The sequence below is a fragment of the Macadamia integrifolia genome, chromosome 4, assembly GCF_013358625.1.
Source record: "Macadamia integrifolia cultivar HAES 741 chromosome 4, SCU_Mint_v3, whole genome shotgun sequence".
Lineage (NCBI taxonomy): Eukaryota > Viridiplantae > Streptophyta > Magnoliopsida > Proteales > Proteaceae > Macadamia > Macadamia integrifolia.
Genome location: NC_056560.1, coordinates 30,165,052 through 30,181,024, shown reverse-complemented (window position 1 = coordinate 30,181,024; position 15,973 = coordinate 30,165,052). Strand labels below are relative to the sequence as shown.

Genomic DNA, 15,973 nt, shown 5'->3' with positions numbered 1-15,973 from the left:
ATCCATGTGACCTTAGCATATTCCGGTAGAGCTCCCTTTTAGGAACCCATGGTTCTAATAATTGGTATTAAATTTGGTATATCGACCGATCTAAAATGGAATTGGCTAAGTCTTTCCCAATACGACCTAATTCCAGCGGATCCATTTCGATATCGATACCAACATTTATACACCTTCGTGGGAAGAGGGCTCCTTTAATCATTTTCTCCATCATCCAAATAATAAGTTGGGAGAGAGTTGCCTATAGGGTAGTGTGACCTCTACAATAGTGCATTAGCCAATGGAAGCACTAGTAGAAGCATTAATAAGGATGAGATTTCTACATTTCATGAGGGATGGGTATCATTTTGCCACCCACACCCCATTGGAGTGATAATTGTCTGTCGCGAGCACTGTGGTGCAATGAGCATCGGATGGTTGAGACGACATCGAGGCATCTAGGAGTTGGGGTCACCCCAATGTCATCTCGACCATCCGATGCTCACTGCATTGCCGCACTCGCGACAAAGGATGTTTTCATCACCCCATTGTGACTCAGCGCTGGGGTCACGCTACATTTTAGGTTACAGTCTAAAGCGGTTGACGGTAATTGACAGAAACTAGAAAGGGGGTTATTTGAAAATACATCAAACTCGAGGTCCTAAGCTAAAATCCACATTTTGGAAAAATACAGAAACCACGTCTAGGAAGGTGTCTCGACTTTGTTGAGTTACCGACTGAGAAGGAAGAACAATGCCCATCCTGCTGCACAGGTATTTCTATTTCTGTTTTAAATTTCTTTTGAGTTTATTCATTTATTTTTACAACTCTATGAACTGTAATCTCCACAGCCACCATGATTTCGATGAAAACCACTCTCATCAGTCCATGCATGTCATTGCAGAAGAAACACAAACTGCTTAATTTGATTCATTGTCGCATTTTCCAAGTTATATGCAAAATCACGATCAACTAAAATGTCTCTCAAAACGAATAAAAGTTTTTTTTTTTTTTTGGGGTCTCGAACCCTAATTAGTTTTCCATCAACTGATCAATGTTCTTCATGTTAACACAAACGCCTCTGACATTTATGATGATTTTTCCATCGAATTGGGCATTTTTTATTTATTTATTCATTTAATATAATGGTGTGACTCTGAATATATAACCATTTTGGTTGCTCTTTTTTTTTTTTTTTCGGTGGAATTTATTTATGTTAAAGGACTACGGCAGCCAATTCTTATTTGGCGAGGATTGTCTGCGATCCTCTGTTATGTCAGTTTAGTTTTTCTAAGAGAGCCCAATTTTGATTAATGAATGCAGTTTCCGTGAAGTGAAGCAAAGTAAGGTCTTTTTGAGAACCGAAAGAGTTGGCAGGAAATTCGTTCCCTATATATATATTTATTTATTTTTTAAATTCCAGTGTTGTATGGGCACTGAGGATAAGTTAGATGATATGTGCCATGTCTCTGCCCGGATTTAGTGACAGAGAAGGGTTGGTTTCAGCTCATTAATCCTTGAAACCCTGTTGATGTTGATGTTATTGTGCATGTTGTTATTGTCGTATTATTTATAACCCTAAGTTCCCCCACCCCCCATCCTGTTTCTATGGTTGGATTGTTAATTTAATCCTACAAAATTGGTCATTAAAGAAACAAGGTCCAGTGAAGCTTAGAAGTTTGTTTGTGCAACGTTCTCAAAGTGGTAATTGAGGTAGCCAATAATTTTGCTGAGTAGGGTATTGGCTAATCCAGATGAATGTAACCACATTTTATTAACTTAAGAAAATATCGATGCAGTGGCAAGGTTGCTCCATTGTGACCTAGTGGTTGCGGGTTTGAGTTGGGAAACAGCCTCTCCTCGAAGCGGAGGTAAGGCTGTGTACATAAGTACATTATGACCCTTAAAGAATAGGGTATTTCTAATTGTATCGAATTACTTTTCTGCCATGGTGCACTTATTTAGTGGTTCTAGTCATTCTATTTTCCCTTCCCCTCCCCCTTCTTTTAGAACTAAGATAAATTTCAGATTTTCATTGTCCTTTTAGTTGCACCTATTGTTTACTAAATCTAGTGGACTTTTTTTTTTTCCCATTCATAACACTTAAATTGCTCTGCTTGTTTTTATGCAGGGCAGACTAAAAAATCTTGCTTGGTTTGTGAGTGAAAACCGTATCCATTCAACAACAGCCCAACGAGGGTTATCTTTCAGTAAAATATTATTGATCTTGATGTAACTGACAACATCATCTTCAGTTGTCTTTCTAATTTCTAGAACTTTGTGGATATTATCATGTCTGATTCAAAATCAAGCCAGAGTGATGGTGCTAATAAGACTACAGGTCGAAATCTTCCCTCATGGATGGGCTCTGGGGGTCATGGGAATAAATCCCATGATAAGAAGCCAGTTGATGTTAGTACCGAAAGGAAATATAATGACCGCAAGAACTCAAAGGAGACCAGGTGCAGAGACAAGTCAGAAAATGGGGGTGAAGCTACTTCCAGTACTATGAGCTTCTCAAAACTTATGGTACCGTGGAGATAATAGCTATTAGAAATAACTTCTGTACTTGGAGCTGCAATATTTTAATCTGTCTATTATTATTATTATTATTTTTTTGTTATTAGGCAGAGTTTAAATTAGACTTTTGTTTGGGCAGGAAGGGGTTGTCTTTGTGTTGTCAGGGCTTGCTAATCCCGAGCGCAGCATATTGCGATCACAAGCACTGGAAATGGGAGCAAAATATCAGCCTGACTGGAACTCAAGTTGCACTCTTCTTGTTTGTGCATTTCCTAATACTCCAAAGTTTCAACAAGTTGAGGCAGACAGTGGAACTATTGTTTCAAAGGTTGTTATTTTCGGTTTTCAGTTGTTATCTTCTGAATACAAGGGTTTCTAGAGAGGTTTCCTATTAACTTTTATGGGATAGGATACTGAAAGATGGGCAATGTTCATTAGTAGGATAGATGATCGACTCATTTACTTACCATTTGTCTAAGACAGGCTATTTTTTAATTATTAGCCCTCGTAGAGGTGGCACTCAGCTCCAGGGCTTAGCCTTATAGTTTATTTGCTTTCTTTTTCTTCTTTTCAAACTTACTTTGTGGCAACTTCAGGCTGGAAACTCTAGCTAAATATCTGATTGGTTAAATTTTGTTTGCTCCAGGATTGGATATCAGAGTGTCATAACCAGAAAAAGCTTGTTGCGATTGAAAGCTACCTCATGCATGCTGGAAAACCATGGCGAAGGAATACTGCATGCCCTGGGTCTCGCCAAGGTAATATAAATTTAAAAAACTTTTGTCTTTGTTTCCCCATATGATCTGCACTGGGGAAAATGATTTGGATGCCATTTTCCACATAATGCACGAACTTATATTTTGTCCCTGTAGAAATTGAAAATTGTGCTTTTAGGTGATGAATGAGAGATGTCTTGCTTGGAAGGTTGAGCTGAGATGTGATTTTGGAAAGAGTCTTAAATTTTATAAAAATGTTTGAGCATTTCAAACACTAGGATAAAAAATGAGTTGTAGGGAAAAATCTCCATGGTCTTTATGCTCCAAAATGAAGGTTCTAACTAGTTGGAACCGCAGTGGTTTTTTTTTTTTTTTTTTTTTTTTAATCTTGAAATGATTCTGCTTCTCAAACATGAATGCTGAAGTGCCTACAGTGACAGAATCAATAAAGTAAGATGAAGGATATATATAGATGTTATAAGCATGAAATTATTAGGATATTAACTGGGCTGAAGTTGTTATTCTGTGGTTGGGGGATACTCCTCTAAGATGACCCATAAATGTGGTTGGGTCCTGATTATTATTGTACATCTGTCCGGCTGAATTGGGTCAAAACAGGTGCGAATTACTTGCTTTAGTGTATGATTAATATGATATGTGTGTAGTCAATTTGATGTAGGGGTTCCTAGGTGACTAGGTTTCCTACAAGATTAGCTAACTAGGTAGGGTAAACTTCAAGGGACTTGGGTTAGGCAGGATAAGGGAAACTCAGTAAACAAGATTGACATGCATAATAAAGTGAGACTAATGAGCAATGTAACATAGAGCAATAATAGTTTAAGAAGAAAAACACATGAACTCACTTAAGCGTCTAGGGGGAATATGGGGTAGGGAACATAACAGCAAGCAAAGTTAGGTTTTAACACTAGTCTATTAAGCACCCAATATAGATAAGAATCCCATGTTATATGTTCCAAAACCAGTCATGCTTGTAATGAGAAAATCAGCAACTTCTAAGGTAAAAACAGTAGGTAAATAAAGGTCAAACAATGGGCTAAAGGGAGGGTTTAATGGAAGAGGATGAAACAAATAACAAGGTAACAATGGGGGGAATGGGAAGGATCAGTTCACTACTTACCTGTCCAAGTCAGAGGAGTAAAGAAGAACTCAAGGTCCTCCAAGATAAGAGGTGCAGTCTACCTGATTTGGCAAGGGAAAACAGTCCAGATTGGTGGTGTCGTATTCAGCAGCAGCCCGATTATTGAAGAGGAGATCAGCAGCAGCCTAGTTATTGACGAAGAGAACAGCAGCAGCCCAGTTATTGAAGAGGAGGTCTGCAGCAGCCTAGGTGAGGATCTATCCAATGAGCATGACCTTCAGTTGTTGCAAACAGTGACTGCAATAGTGCAGTGGCAGCAGCAGAGAGTAAACAGCAGCAGTGGCAGAGAAAAGAATGGAAGAGAGAGGGAGGCGAGACAAGAGAGAACCGAAAGAGAGAATGAGATCGAGAAAGGGGGGAAATAGTTAGAGGCGAGAGAGAGAGGAATCGTGAGAGAGGGGCCACAACTCCTTTGTGCTTTTCATTCAAATTCATTAACTAAAAACAATGGCCAATGGCCTTATACTTAAATAAAATAAAACTTCCAAAAATAAAAAAAGATATTTAGAAACTCAATTGCTTGAAATAAAAAAACTACCTAATAGACCAATAGAAAGAAGTCCTAGTTTCCTAATTATGTAAAACAATCAAATAACACTAGAATTAAAGCAAAGTACTATAATCAAATAAGATTTGGTGGGGTTCACAAGATCTGTTGAATGGGAGGACAAGGGGGGTTGAACCCAGCACTGGAAGGCTGGTTCGACTCCTCTCTTTCCTTCTTCTTGCTTGTTTCTTCTAATCCTCCAACCACAAAGATGGATCTAGCTAGGTCTTCTTCTTTCGACTGTACATCTTGATGTCCCCATTAACTCTCCTTGGCTTTGAAGAATTCACCTCCGGTGAATTATGGCTCTGGTAGTACTCAAGCAGGCTTGGGTTGAGTTGTTGGATTTTTTGCAATGTGATAGAGGTGTTGTCAATCTCCGGTCGCCCACGCCACTTGACCAAAAACTCTCTAAAACCTCCTCTGTGTGTAGACACAATCTTCTCATCAAGGATTTCTTAAACTTCTTCAATCCTTCTCGTGACCTTAGGCATAGGTGGTAATGAGGTGGGGGGAAGTGGTTGGTTTAGTTCAGTAGTCTCATCCATAGTGAAGGGGAAGTCTTTAAAGTCATCAGGATAAAAAGGGGTAATGGTAGAGGTACCATGGTATGGGAGAAAGTCTTCAACATTGAAAATATTACTAATTTCCATGCTAGCTGGCAGGTCAAGAATATATGCATTCGCACTTATCCTCTTGAGTACTGTGAACGGACCTGTGCTACGAGTATGTAGCTTGCTCGCTTTTCCCCTAACAAAACGTTGCGGCTTAATTCTAACCATCACCATATCGCCCTCTTGAAACTCTTATAGCCTTTTGTGCATATCTGCCTTCGACTTATATTGCTCGTTGCTCAGTGCTATCTGTCTTCTTATACCTGCATGCAAATCATGTATATGTTGAGCAAAAGGCTCAGCTGACGGGGATGTCCCAGAACTTGACACAACTGGGATAAGGTCTATGGGTGCTCGGGGTTGGTATCCTGAACAAATCTCAAAGGGGGACAAACCAGTGGTACGATTCTTAGAACTATTATATGCAAACTCGGCCTGGCTAAGGACTCGATCCCAACTGGTAAGGTGTTCTCATATGAGGCAACGCAACAAGTTTCCTAAACTCCTATTGACAACCTCAGTCTGGCCATCAGTCTGAGGGTGGAAAGCTGAAGAGAAGCGGAGCTTAGTGCCCATCATCTGCTATAGGGTCCTCCAAAAATGACTGGTGAACTTAACATCCCTATTGGACACTATGGTGAGGGGTAACCCATGGTACTTGATAACCTTGTTGAAGAAAAGTTTGGCTACTATGGACGCATCAGAGGTTTTAGAGCATGGGATAAAATGGGCCATCTTCGAGAAGCGATCTACAACCACATAAACAGAATCATGGCCTCTCAAAGTTTTTGGTAGACCAAGCACGAAGTCCATGCTAAGATCCTGCTAAGGGGAATGGGGAACGGGTAGGGGAGTGTATAAACCCGTGTTCTGCTTTTGTTGTTTGGCAGTCTGGCATGTCCTACACTGACTCACAATTCTAGCAACATCCCTCTTCAGTCCTGGCCAAAAGAATCAGTCCTCAACGAGGTTGATGGTCTTATCTCGACCGAAATGGCCAGCGACTCCTGCAACATGCAATTCCCAGATCAGGAAATCTCAGAGTGAAGTCCTGGGAATGCACAACTTGCTTCCTTTAAAAAGGAAACCCTCCCGAAGTAGGTAGTCTGAGCGACTGACAAGGTTACCTCCACTTAAGGAAGTGAACGGCTCACTAAAATCAGGACAGGTGAGGTACTGATCCTTGACCCGCTCAAATCCTACAACCTCTACACTTATGGTCTGGAGCAACACACTAGCCCGGCTACTAGTATTTGTGTGACTGAGGAACATGTTCACCCGGCTAAGTGCATCTGCAGCGGTATTCTCTACACCAGGTCTATGCTTAAGTACAAAGGTGTACTCTTGGAGAAACTCGACCCACTTAGGATGTCTCTGGTTTAGTTTCTTTTGGGCACTCAGGTATCTCAGAGCCTGGTGATCAGAGAATTGCACGAATTCTTGCGGTAGAAGGTAATGTCGCCAATAGCACAATGATTGGACAACCGCATAGAATTCTTTGTCATATGTGGAATATCGTTGCCTTCCTTCATTAAGCTTCTCACTAAAGTAGGCAACATGGTGTCCTTCTTGCCCTAGGATGCCACCTATTCTAATGCCAGATGCATCATAGTTTACTTCGAAGACCTTAGAGAAATCTGAGAGGCGCAGGACTGGGGCCTCGGTTATAAGCTTTTTAATCTCATTAAAGGCCTTCGTAGCATTCTTAGTCCATTGAAACTCCTTTTTTATGCAATCCGTGATAGGAGACATAATGGAACTAAACCGGTAAATGAACCTCCTGTAGAAGGTGGTTAAGCCATGAAAACTTCATACTTCATGGACATTAGTTGGCTTAGGCCACTCTACAATCGCTCTCACTTTCCCAGGGTCAGCAGACACTCCTTGGGCTGAAACAACAAACACTAAGAAGATGACTTGATCACTCATGAAGGTGCACTTCTTGAGGTTGACATAGAGTTTCTCTTGTAAGAGCACATGAAAAACCTTCTGTAAGTGATCCAGGTGGGAAGACGGGGTCTTACTATAGATGAGAATGTCATCAAAGTAAACCACTAGGAACTTGCCAATGAATGGTTGAAGCACTTGATTCATTATCCTCATGAAGGTGCTAAGTGCATTTGACATGCCAAAAGGCATGACTAACCACTCAAAAAGGCCATCCTTCGTCTTGAAGGTTATCTTCCACTCATCTCCAGGCCTAACCCGAATTTGGTGGTATCCGCTCTTGAGATCAATCTTCGAGAAGATCGATGAGTTGGCCATCATATCCAATATGTCATCAAGCCTAGGGTTAGGGAATCTATACTTGACAGTGATCTTATTGATGGCTCTACTATCAACACACATACGTCAGGTGCCATATTTCTTTGACGTGAGCAAGGCAGGTACTGCACACGGGCTAAGGCTCTCCCTAATGAATCCCTTCTGTAATAATTCATCCCCTTGCCGCTTGAGTTTGGCATGCTCTTTGGGATTCATTCGGTAATGGGGTAAGTTCGGGAGAGAGGACCCTGGAACTAAGTCAATAGCGTGCTGGATGTCATGCATCGGCGGTAATTCATCAGGTAGTTCCTCCGGGAATTACCTCTCAAATTTCTTCAACAAGGGCTGTACTTCTCTAGGAGCCTCAGTAAATAGGCGTGACCTATCAGTATTACTCTGTACGGCAACTAGAGCAAATCGCCCCTGACTCTTGACACTCTCCTTCAAATTGTTGTTGATTTAGAACATTGAGTGTTTTGGTGGGGGTGTGTTTGGATGTACTCCCCTTGTGTTCTGGAACCCGTACTTCCTTAGGGGCACTGGGGGTCAGCCTAATTTTCTTCCTTTTGAACTCAAAGACATAGGTGTTAGACTTCCCATAATTGGTGACATCCTGGTCATATAACCAGGGTCTACCTAGGATGATGTGGGCAACATTCATCTCTAGGACATCACACCACATTCGATCCTCATATCCTGCAAAGTGTAGGGGAACTAGACACCTCAGATTAACGGGGATGGTGGACTGATCTACCCAGGCAACCTTGTAAGGCTTGGGGTGGGGTTCAGGTTTGAGGCCCATTTGAGCAACAACGCTCTTGGCGACCACATTCATGCAACTCCTTCTGTTTATGGTGACGCGATAGTTCTTGCCTTGATGACATGTGTAGGTGATGAAAATGTTAGTTCGCCACTAATCATCGCTACTCCTAGGTTGTGAGACTGTGCATTGCACAATACCGAGCTTGAGGTCACCGGCCTTCTCGGCGTCCTCATCAGATATGGTCTCATTTGGTCTATGGTCCTCATACTCATGGTCCTGAAGACCCTCTTGGTCACCTTCTTCAGGAGTATGCTCTCCCACATAAAGATTCCTATTGGGACACTCTCTGGAGAAGTGACCAAACCCGCGACACTTGAAGCACTGTTGTTGCCCACTACTTTCAGGTGATTCTCCCAAAATTCCTTTACCCCTGTTGTTAAATTGACGCTGTGGTGCAGCAGGGGGTTTTGGGAATCCGGTTGAGCCTTGGGGTGGTTTTCTAAATTAGGACTCGCTAGCTTAAAAGCTCTTCCTCTGAGAATTAAGTTCTCATAGAGGATTCCACCTCAAGGGCTATCCTGAAGGCCTATAGAACGTCTCGCACTAGGTGGGGTGCCATACGAGACTGAATTTCGGAGTTGAGCCCGATAAGGAATCTGGATAGTGTCTGCTCAACATCTTCCCGAATACGGCTTCTAATTTTCAGTTCATTGAACTTGCTCATGTATTCGGTCACAATCAACTTTCTTTGCTTCAGGGTATTCATTTCATTTAACAACTGGAGCCTATAAGTGATAGGCAAAAATTCCCTTTTGAGCCTCTCTTGCATTTCTACCCAGGTGGTGATTGGTTCAAGTCCTAGGTGGTTCTCTTGGTACTTTAGGTCTATCCAGAAGTCCTGAGCGGCTCTGTTAAGCTTGAACTTAGCAAATCGGTAGCGGACTTCCTTTGGCATATCGCAGAAATCGAAGTACCTATCCATCTGCTTGATCCAATCCAGAAGGATCCTAGCATCAATCTGACCATCATAGGTAGGGGCATCTACCTTAATCATCCGTCTAACATCAAAGCCCCTATCATGATGCTCATAACCCTCATCATCTCCATATTGGGTATGGTGTCTTGACGGTGGTCCTCGACCCCTACCTCGACCTCTGCCACACCCTAGGCCTTGGAAGTTATCCCCTATCTGGTCATAACCATCCGTGTGGTTATTCTCGTTCACTTCCTCAAGGTTAAGGTCTCTGTCCCTAGGTTCAGTGCCAGTTGTGTTACGACCTTGCCGTCCATTAGGGTTTTGGGCACTTGTCTCGAGGGCAGCCAACTTATCGGTAAGGGTTTGGAGATGGGAAGCCTGTGTCTCTTGTACAACTTGGTTAGCTTGGAGGGTAGCTTGGATGGCTTTCATGAATTCAGCCAACTGCTCAGGTTTGGTGGAGGTGCTAGGAGGGTCAGACATGTTCTGGTATGCTCTACCACTACGAGTGGACGTAAGGAGCTGGGCAGCCAAGGTACAGTTGCCACCAAAGACTCAAGGTCTACTCAGAATCTCCAATTGAGATAGGTAGTTAGCACTCTCAATCTTGAGGTCAGAAATCTCCCTCTCAAGTATGTGCTTTTGGAGGGAATAGCGTCCAATGCTATTTGGTCCTGCCAATCTAAGGAAGAAAAGGGTGTCCTCTAACCTATAGTAACGCTCTCTTAACTCAGACTCGACTAATGATAGATTGTGACGGAGGCTAAACCTCAAGTGGTAAGACATGTAAACAATGGACAGCAGTACCTAATCACCCTAAACCTAGATAAAACCATCCTCTAATGCCAAGATGATGTAGGGGTTCCTAGGTGACTAGGTTTCCTACAAGATTAGCTAACTAGGTAGGGTAAACTTCAAGGGACTTGGGTTAGGCAGGATAAGGGAAACTCAGCAAACAAGATTGACATGCATAATAAAGTGAGACTAATGAGCAATGTAACATAGAGCAATAATAGTTTAAGAAGAAAAACACATGAACTCACTCAAGCGTCAAGGGGGAATATGGGGTAGGGAACATAGCAGCAAGCAAAGTTAGGTTCTAATACTAGTCTATTAAGCACCCAAGATAGATAAGAATCCCATGTTATATGTTTCAAAATCAGTCATGCTTGTAATAAGAAAATCAGCAACTTCTAAGGTAAAAACAGTAGGTGAATAAAGGTCAAACAATGGGCCAAAGGGAGGGTTTAATGGAAGAGGATGAAACAAATAACAAGGAAACAATGGGGGGAATGGGAAGGTTCAGTTCACTACTTACCTACTGTCCAAGTCAGAGGAGTAAAGAAGAACTCAAGGTCCTCCAAGATAAGACGTGCAGTCTACCTGATTTGGCAAGGGAAAACAGTCCAGATTGGTGGTGTCGTATTCAGCAGCAGCCCGATTATTAAAGAGGGAATGAGCAGCAGCCCAGTTATTGACGAAGAGAACAGCAGTAGCCCAGTTATTGAAGAGGAGGTCTGCAGCAGCCCAGGTGGGGATCTATCCAAGGAGCATAACCTTCAGTTGTTGCAAACAGTGACTGCAATAGTGCAGCAGTAGAAGCAGAGAGTGAACAGCAGCAGCGGCAGAGAAAAGAATGGAAGAGAGAGGGAGGCGAGACAAGAGAGAACCGAAAGAGAGAAGGAGATCGAGAAAGGTGGGGGAAATAGTTAATGGCGAGAGAGAGGAATCGTGAGAGAGGGGCGACAGCTCCTTTGTGCTTTTCATTCAAATTCATTAACTAAAAACAACGGCCAATGGCCTTACACTTAAATAGAATAAAACTTCCAAAAATAAAAAAAGATATTTAGAAACTCAATTGCTTGAAATAAAAAAACTACCTAATAGACCAATAGAAAGAAGTCCTAGTTTCCTAATTATGTAAAACAATCAAATAACACTAGAATTAAGTAAAATACTATAATCAAATAAGATTTGGTGGGGTCCACAAGATCCGCTGAATGGGAGGACAAGGGGGGGTCGAACCCAGCGCTGGAAGGCTGGTTCGACAACTCTCTTTCCTTCTTCTTTCTTGTTTCTTCTAAGCCTCCAACCACAAAGATGGATCTGGTTGGGTCTTCTTCTTCTTTTGACTGTACACCTTGATGTCCCCATCACAATTGTTGATAGAATTTGATGTCGCAGCAGTGGCAAAGCATGTGTCTGATGAAACTATGGATGGTACAGTGTTCAACTCTAATGCTTGGCAATCAAAATTCCGTTCAGTCAATGCTTCAACCATTCTGGTCTCTGGTTTTACTGTCTGGTACTCTGGTTCCAAACTTCTGTTGACTAAGTCAACATTTTATAGTGGATCTGTTCACTCTAAGGAGTGGTCATGGGTTGACCAGTTCAACTTCCCAGGCTGTATGGGGTCCCAGATTATTGACGATGACTTATGATAATGTTTGATAGGCTGAAGGAACACTATGGTGTTATTAGAAGGAATTAGTATAATTACTGTAGCCTGGAGGGCTGCCATTTAAATCTTCCTAGTTTCCTGATGCAGGGTTCCAAAACCTAAGTTTTGGGTCATTGTGGGCCTTTTCAGATGAAAAAAATTCCCAAGTGAGTGGCAATTCTGTAATTATTCTGAAGTTCAGAATCCTTTATGAAGGAACAAACAGATTCAGGGATAAGATGGGCCATAAATTTAGAGGGCAAGGTCGTTTTGGAACTATAGATAAGATGGGGATAAAACAAAATGAAACTTTGTAAAAAAGAGCTTTTTGTAATAACCAAATAATATTTACTTTGGTGGAAATTTAAAACCTGGTTACCATCTGCCTCATGACACCACAGTAATGGCTGTAAACCTGAGTCTGATTGGAAAGAGAGAGATCTCTCAAACAACCGCAGACGAACCTGAGATTTTTGGTGATGGATCACAACTCATAGGTCTATCGATTCCAGTCGACAAGTATTCAAAACAACTAACGTAAATTTCTTTGTTTATGCCTGAAACTGAATCTGGTGGTACCGTAATAAACCAGGCGTGGGTATGAATTCGATCTCACAGCAGGAGAGGTTCTTTGGGGATGAAATTTTGGGGATCAAGTCGCCTAGGACAGAGTATCATTCGACCAATGTTTCAGACCAAAAAAATGAGTATTCAAGGAGTGCTATCAATTTGTGCTTAACCCAGATATACCACTGGTAGCAGGAACGAAGGGGAATTAGCAACCCAAAGTTAGAGAAACACAAGGAATAGTAGAAATAACAAAGGAGAAGAAATATAAGAAGAAGAGTAATAAAGGAGTAAGACAGATCTGGAATCAAGCAAAGAGAGGGAGAGAGAAACACTAAGCCACTATTCAAATCAATTCTGTTTCTTTTTCTGCAACAACTGATTACATATATAGGCGCTTAGAATCGAAATCGATTCCAACAACGAAACTTAAACTAGACGTAAACAAGGAAACTAAGTCAATCTCCTAATCGCAAGCAGCTTATTCAAATGAAATAAATTGCAAATTATAAAATAACTCAAAACTAAATACCTCTGTTGAACCAACAACCAGATTTGGACCTGTTTCTTGGGTCATATCAGTCCAGCCATGTGACAGCATCATTCTCTATCTAGATTAACATAATTCTAGCATGACGTGACTGTGTTCGATGTTTGATTGAATGTATGTATGAAATTTCCTTTTGTTGTGGTTTTGATTTTTAAGCCATTGTACTGAAGTACAGACGTGCATTATATTTTTCTGAAATTCATGAATGCTTGCAGATCAAGAAGCTACCCCACCTAGAAAAACTGAAAAGGAAGTCAAGAAAAGGTCAAGTCCAAAGCTAAGTGCATCTCCCAGGGGCAAGGTCATTATCCTATTACTGCTTATATATCATGTCTATGCCGAGTTTCATTTAATATATATATATATATATAGCACATGGACATGCATTTTCTTTTTGACAAGAATCATCCTCAGCTGATAGCAGGGTCCCCGTCACCCCAACTGATCAAGGCCTGAAACAGGTCTAAGTGTGAAATCTCTAATGGGTTCCTTGGGGACATGTATTTTACTATTTTTAAATTGGTATGGGTAGAATTTACTTCTGCTGATCTGTTCCTTTGTCATTAACAAGCAGGGAGGAGCTCCTAATTCGGTTAAAGATCACTTTTCCCCTTCTAATTTGAAAAAGTGGGCTACTGATGATTTAAAGAAAACCATCTCATGGCTTGAAAGTCAAGAAGAAAGAGTAAGTTGCTGTGTATTGGTTTTATATTGTTGAACTGCTCTTAGTAAGTTACTGTGTATTGGTCTTATATTGCTGCACTGCTGTTTTCCAGTTCCTTCATAATGCCAAACTATCAGTTTACCACATGACAACCATATTGATTATTGGCATGTCCCTTTCCAACTTCTCTATAGGAATCTTATTGCGGTTTATGAGGTTTCTTGTACCTTGTTGCTTCCAATGTTTCTGATGTAGATCTTCATGCCATTTCCATAGAAGGGTGGGCACTGCTCCCGGAACTGTGGGGTCTGGGGAGGTTGATAATATACATAACCTTACACCTGCTTCGCAGAGAGGCTGTTTCCCAAGGAGTGCATTGTCTGAAATGTTCATGGTTGTGGTCCATGATTTTTCTATTATTAAGATTTTAATCCCTTTCTTTTTGTTTTTTTACAGCCAGAGCCTAGTGAAGTGAAGAAAATAGCTGCACAAGGGATAGTCACCTGTTTACAAGATGCCATAGAAGCTCTTGAGCAAAAAAAGGTGTGCTTTTCTTTCAGATATCATTCTACTCAAAAGGGTACAATAACTGCTGGTTGAGGGCCTTTTTTTTTTTGGGTGTTGGTCACCATGCCTCCTTTGATTGGGTACTAAAGAAATTGGGCTTCTGCTTTCAAGTTGCATGTTACGACTACTGTGCAGCTTCCACGTGCATTTTTCTACTAGGTTCCTTGGAAGTTTCTTGTTTCCTAGCCCAAAGCTTAGACCAGTTAGACTAGTGTCCTGAGAACTAGCCTGGCCTCACTGGTGAAATCAGTCCACCACATTACCTGTTCCTCATAATCAGTGGGATAAACTACAAGGCACGATTTAAATTTAAACCTTTTGACTAGGTCAATGGATCGTCCAACCTGATTATTAACTAGTCATTGAAGCAGGGCCTGATAGCTGCTTATATTATATGCATCTGTATAATTGGGCTTCTGCTTTCAAGTTGCATGTTACTTTAATTTTACATCTGCACCACAAAGCAACCCAATCATTACGCAATGAGATTCATATTTTCGTAAATTAATCATCTCAGTCCAACCCATTTTGACCCAGCCCATCCTAGAGGATGAACAACTTGGGAAGTCGCCCTGTTTACAGGTTGAATGGTGGGCCAGATTGAGTTAAACATAGCTTGGCCTATATGGAATTTGAATTAAAAAGAGACAAAACATAATGCACTAATCTGTTGTATTGATCAGAATGGACCTTTTATTCCTTTTAATTCTTAATGTAAAAAAGATTAAAAGAAACCACAAGTACTGGCAGTTGCCTTCCATTTGGAGGAGTGTAACAGTTCTATATGTCATAAGGATCTGCCCACATTTGGTGAGTATAAGGTGTTGTCTCCTTGCTTATACAAATGTCACAAATTACATTGTTAAAACGATCAGTAGCCCTTTTTTTTTTCCTGGTAATCTAACCATTGACCCCTTTGTTCTGATAAAGATAATGTTTATCACACTTAGTACTGTTTAAAACATGGCTTGGTCATTACAGTTTAATGTGAAGTGAAACTTGAATGTAGGATATCCGGCAAGTGACAGAGGAGTGGAAATTTGTTCCTCATGTGGTTGAAGAATTGGCAGGATTTGAAAGTGCAAGAAGTGGCAGTGAATCACTCTCAAAGGAAGATCTTTATCAACAGGCTATGATATGCAAAAGCATTTACATGATGGCATATGACAGTTTTGAAGGCCAGTCTGCCCAAAAGAGTAAAAAACCTAAGACTGGTAAAGATCACAAGCATCATGATGATGATGAAACCAAAAACAAAGTCAATGATGCTGCATATGACAGTGATGAAACAATTGAAATGACCGAAGAAGAGATAGACATTGCCTACAAAACTGTAGCTTCTAAGCTCTGCAAATGTTAGTTTATTTGTTACCTTAAATGTACCAGATGCTGTACAGAGACGAAAATGGAGAGGAAAAAATTTTACGCCAATTCTTTTGCACACACTTTTAGAGATCAAATTGGTTGCACTTCCTGAATTCCATAGTAGCCGACAGAATTATATTCTCTCTAATGCATTGTTGTGTGTTATGTATTCTTTTTGGGTAGTTCTTATTAATGCATGGACTGTTGGACAAGGTGGTCACATCTCAATATTCCTGTTCAAATTTGGATTGCAGGTTGGAGATAAACCTAATGGAAGTGGT

At 41.1% G+C, this 15,973-nt stretch overlaps 1 protein-coding gene across 1 annotated transcript; it reads left to right on the top strand.

Annotated features, from left to right (window-relative positions):
* The first annotated feature begins 633 nt into the window (after positions 1 to 633).
* On the top strand, positions 634 to 15,904 carry LOC122075710 (DNA-repair protein XRCC1). The gene is made up of 8 exons (XM_042640847.1): positions 634 to 752; positions 2,111 to 2,508; positions 2,639 to 2,827; positions 3,146 to 3,257; positions 13,312 to 13,397; positions 13,671 to 13,781; positions 14,217 to 14,303; positions 15,337 to 15,904. The coding sequence occupies exons 2-8, from the start codon at positions 2,272 to 2,274 to the stop codon at positions 15,685 to 15,687; spliced, it is 1,173 nt and encodes a 390-aa protein (XP_042496781.1). The 5' UTR covers positions 634 to 752; positions 2,111 to 2,271; the 3' UTR covers positions 15,688 to 15,904.
* Positions 15,905 to 15,973: the final 69 nt, after the last annotated feature.

What these genes read in the sequence shown, in the direction of transcription:
- LOC122075710 (XM_042640847.1), top strand. Translation starts at nt 2,272, where the DNA reads ATGTCTGATTCAAAATCAAGCCAGAGTGATGGTGCTAATAAGACTACA. An exon ending in GTGCATCTCCCAGGGGCAAG is followed by an intron (nt 13,398 to 13,670) that starts GTCATTATCCTA and finishes ATTAACAAGCAG; the next exon opens with GGAGGAGCTCCTAATTCGGT. An exon ending in AAGCTCTTGAGCAAAAAAAG is followed by an intron (nt 14,304 to 15,336) that starts GTGTGCTTTTCT and finishes ACTTGAATGTAG; the next exon opens with GATATCCGGCAAGTGACAGA.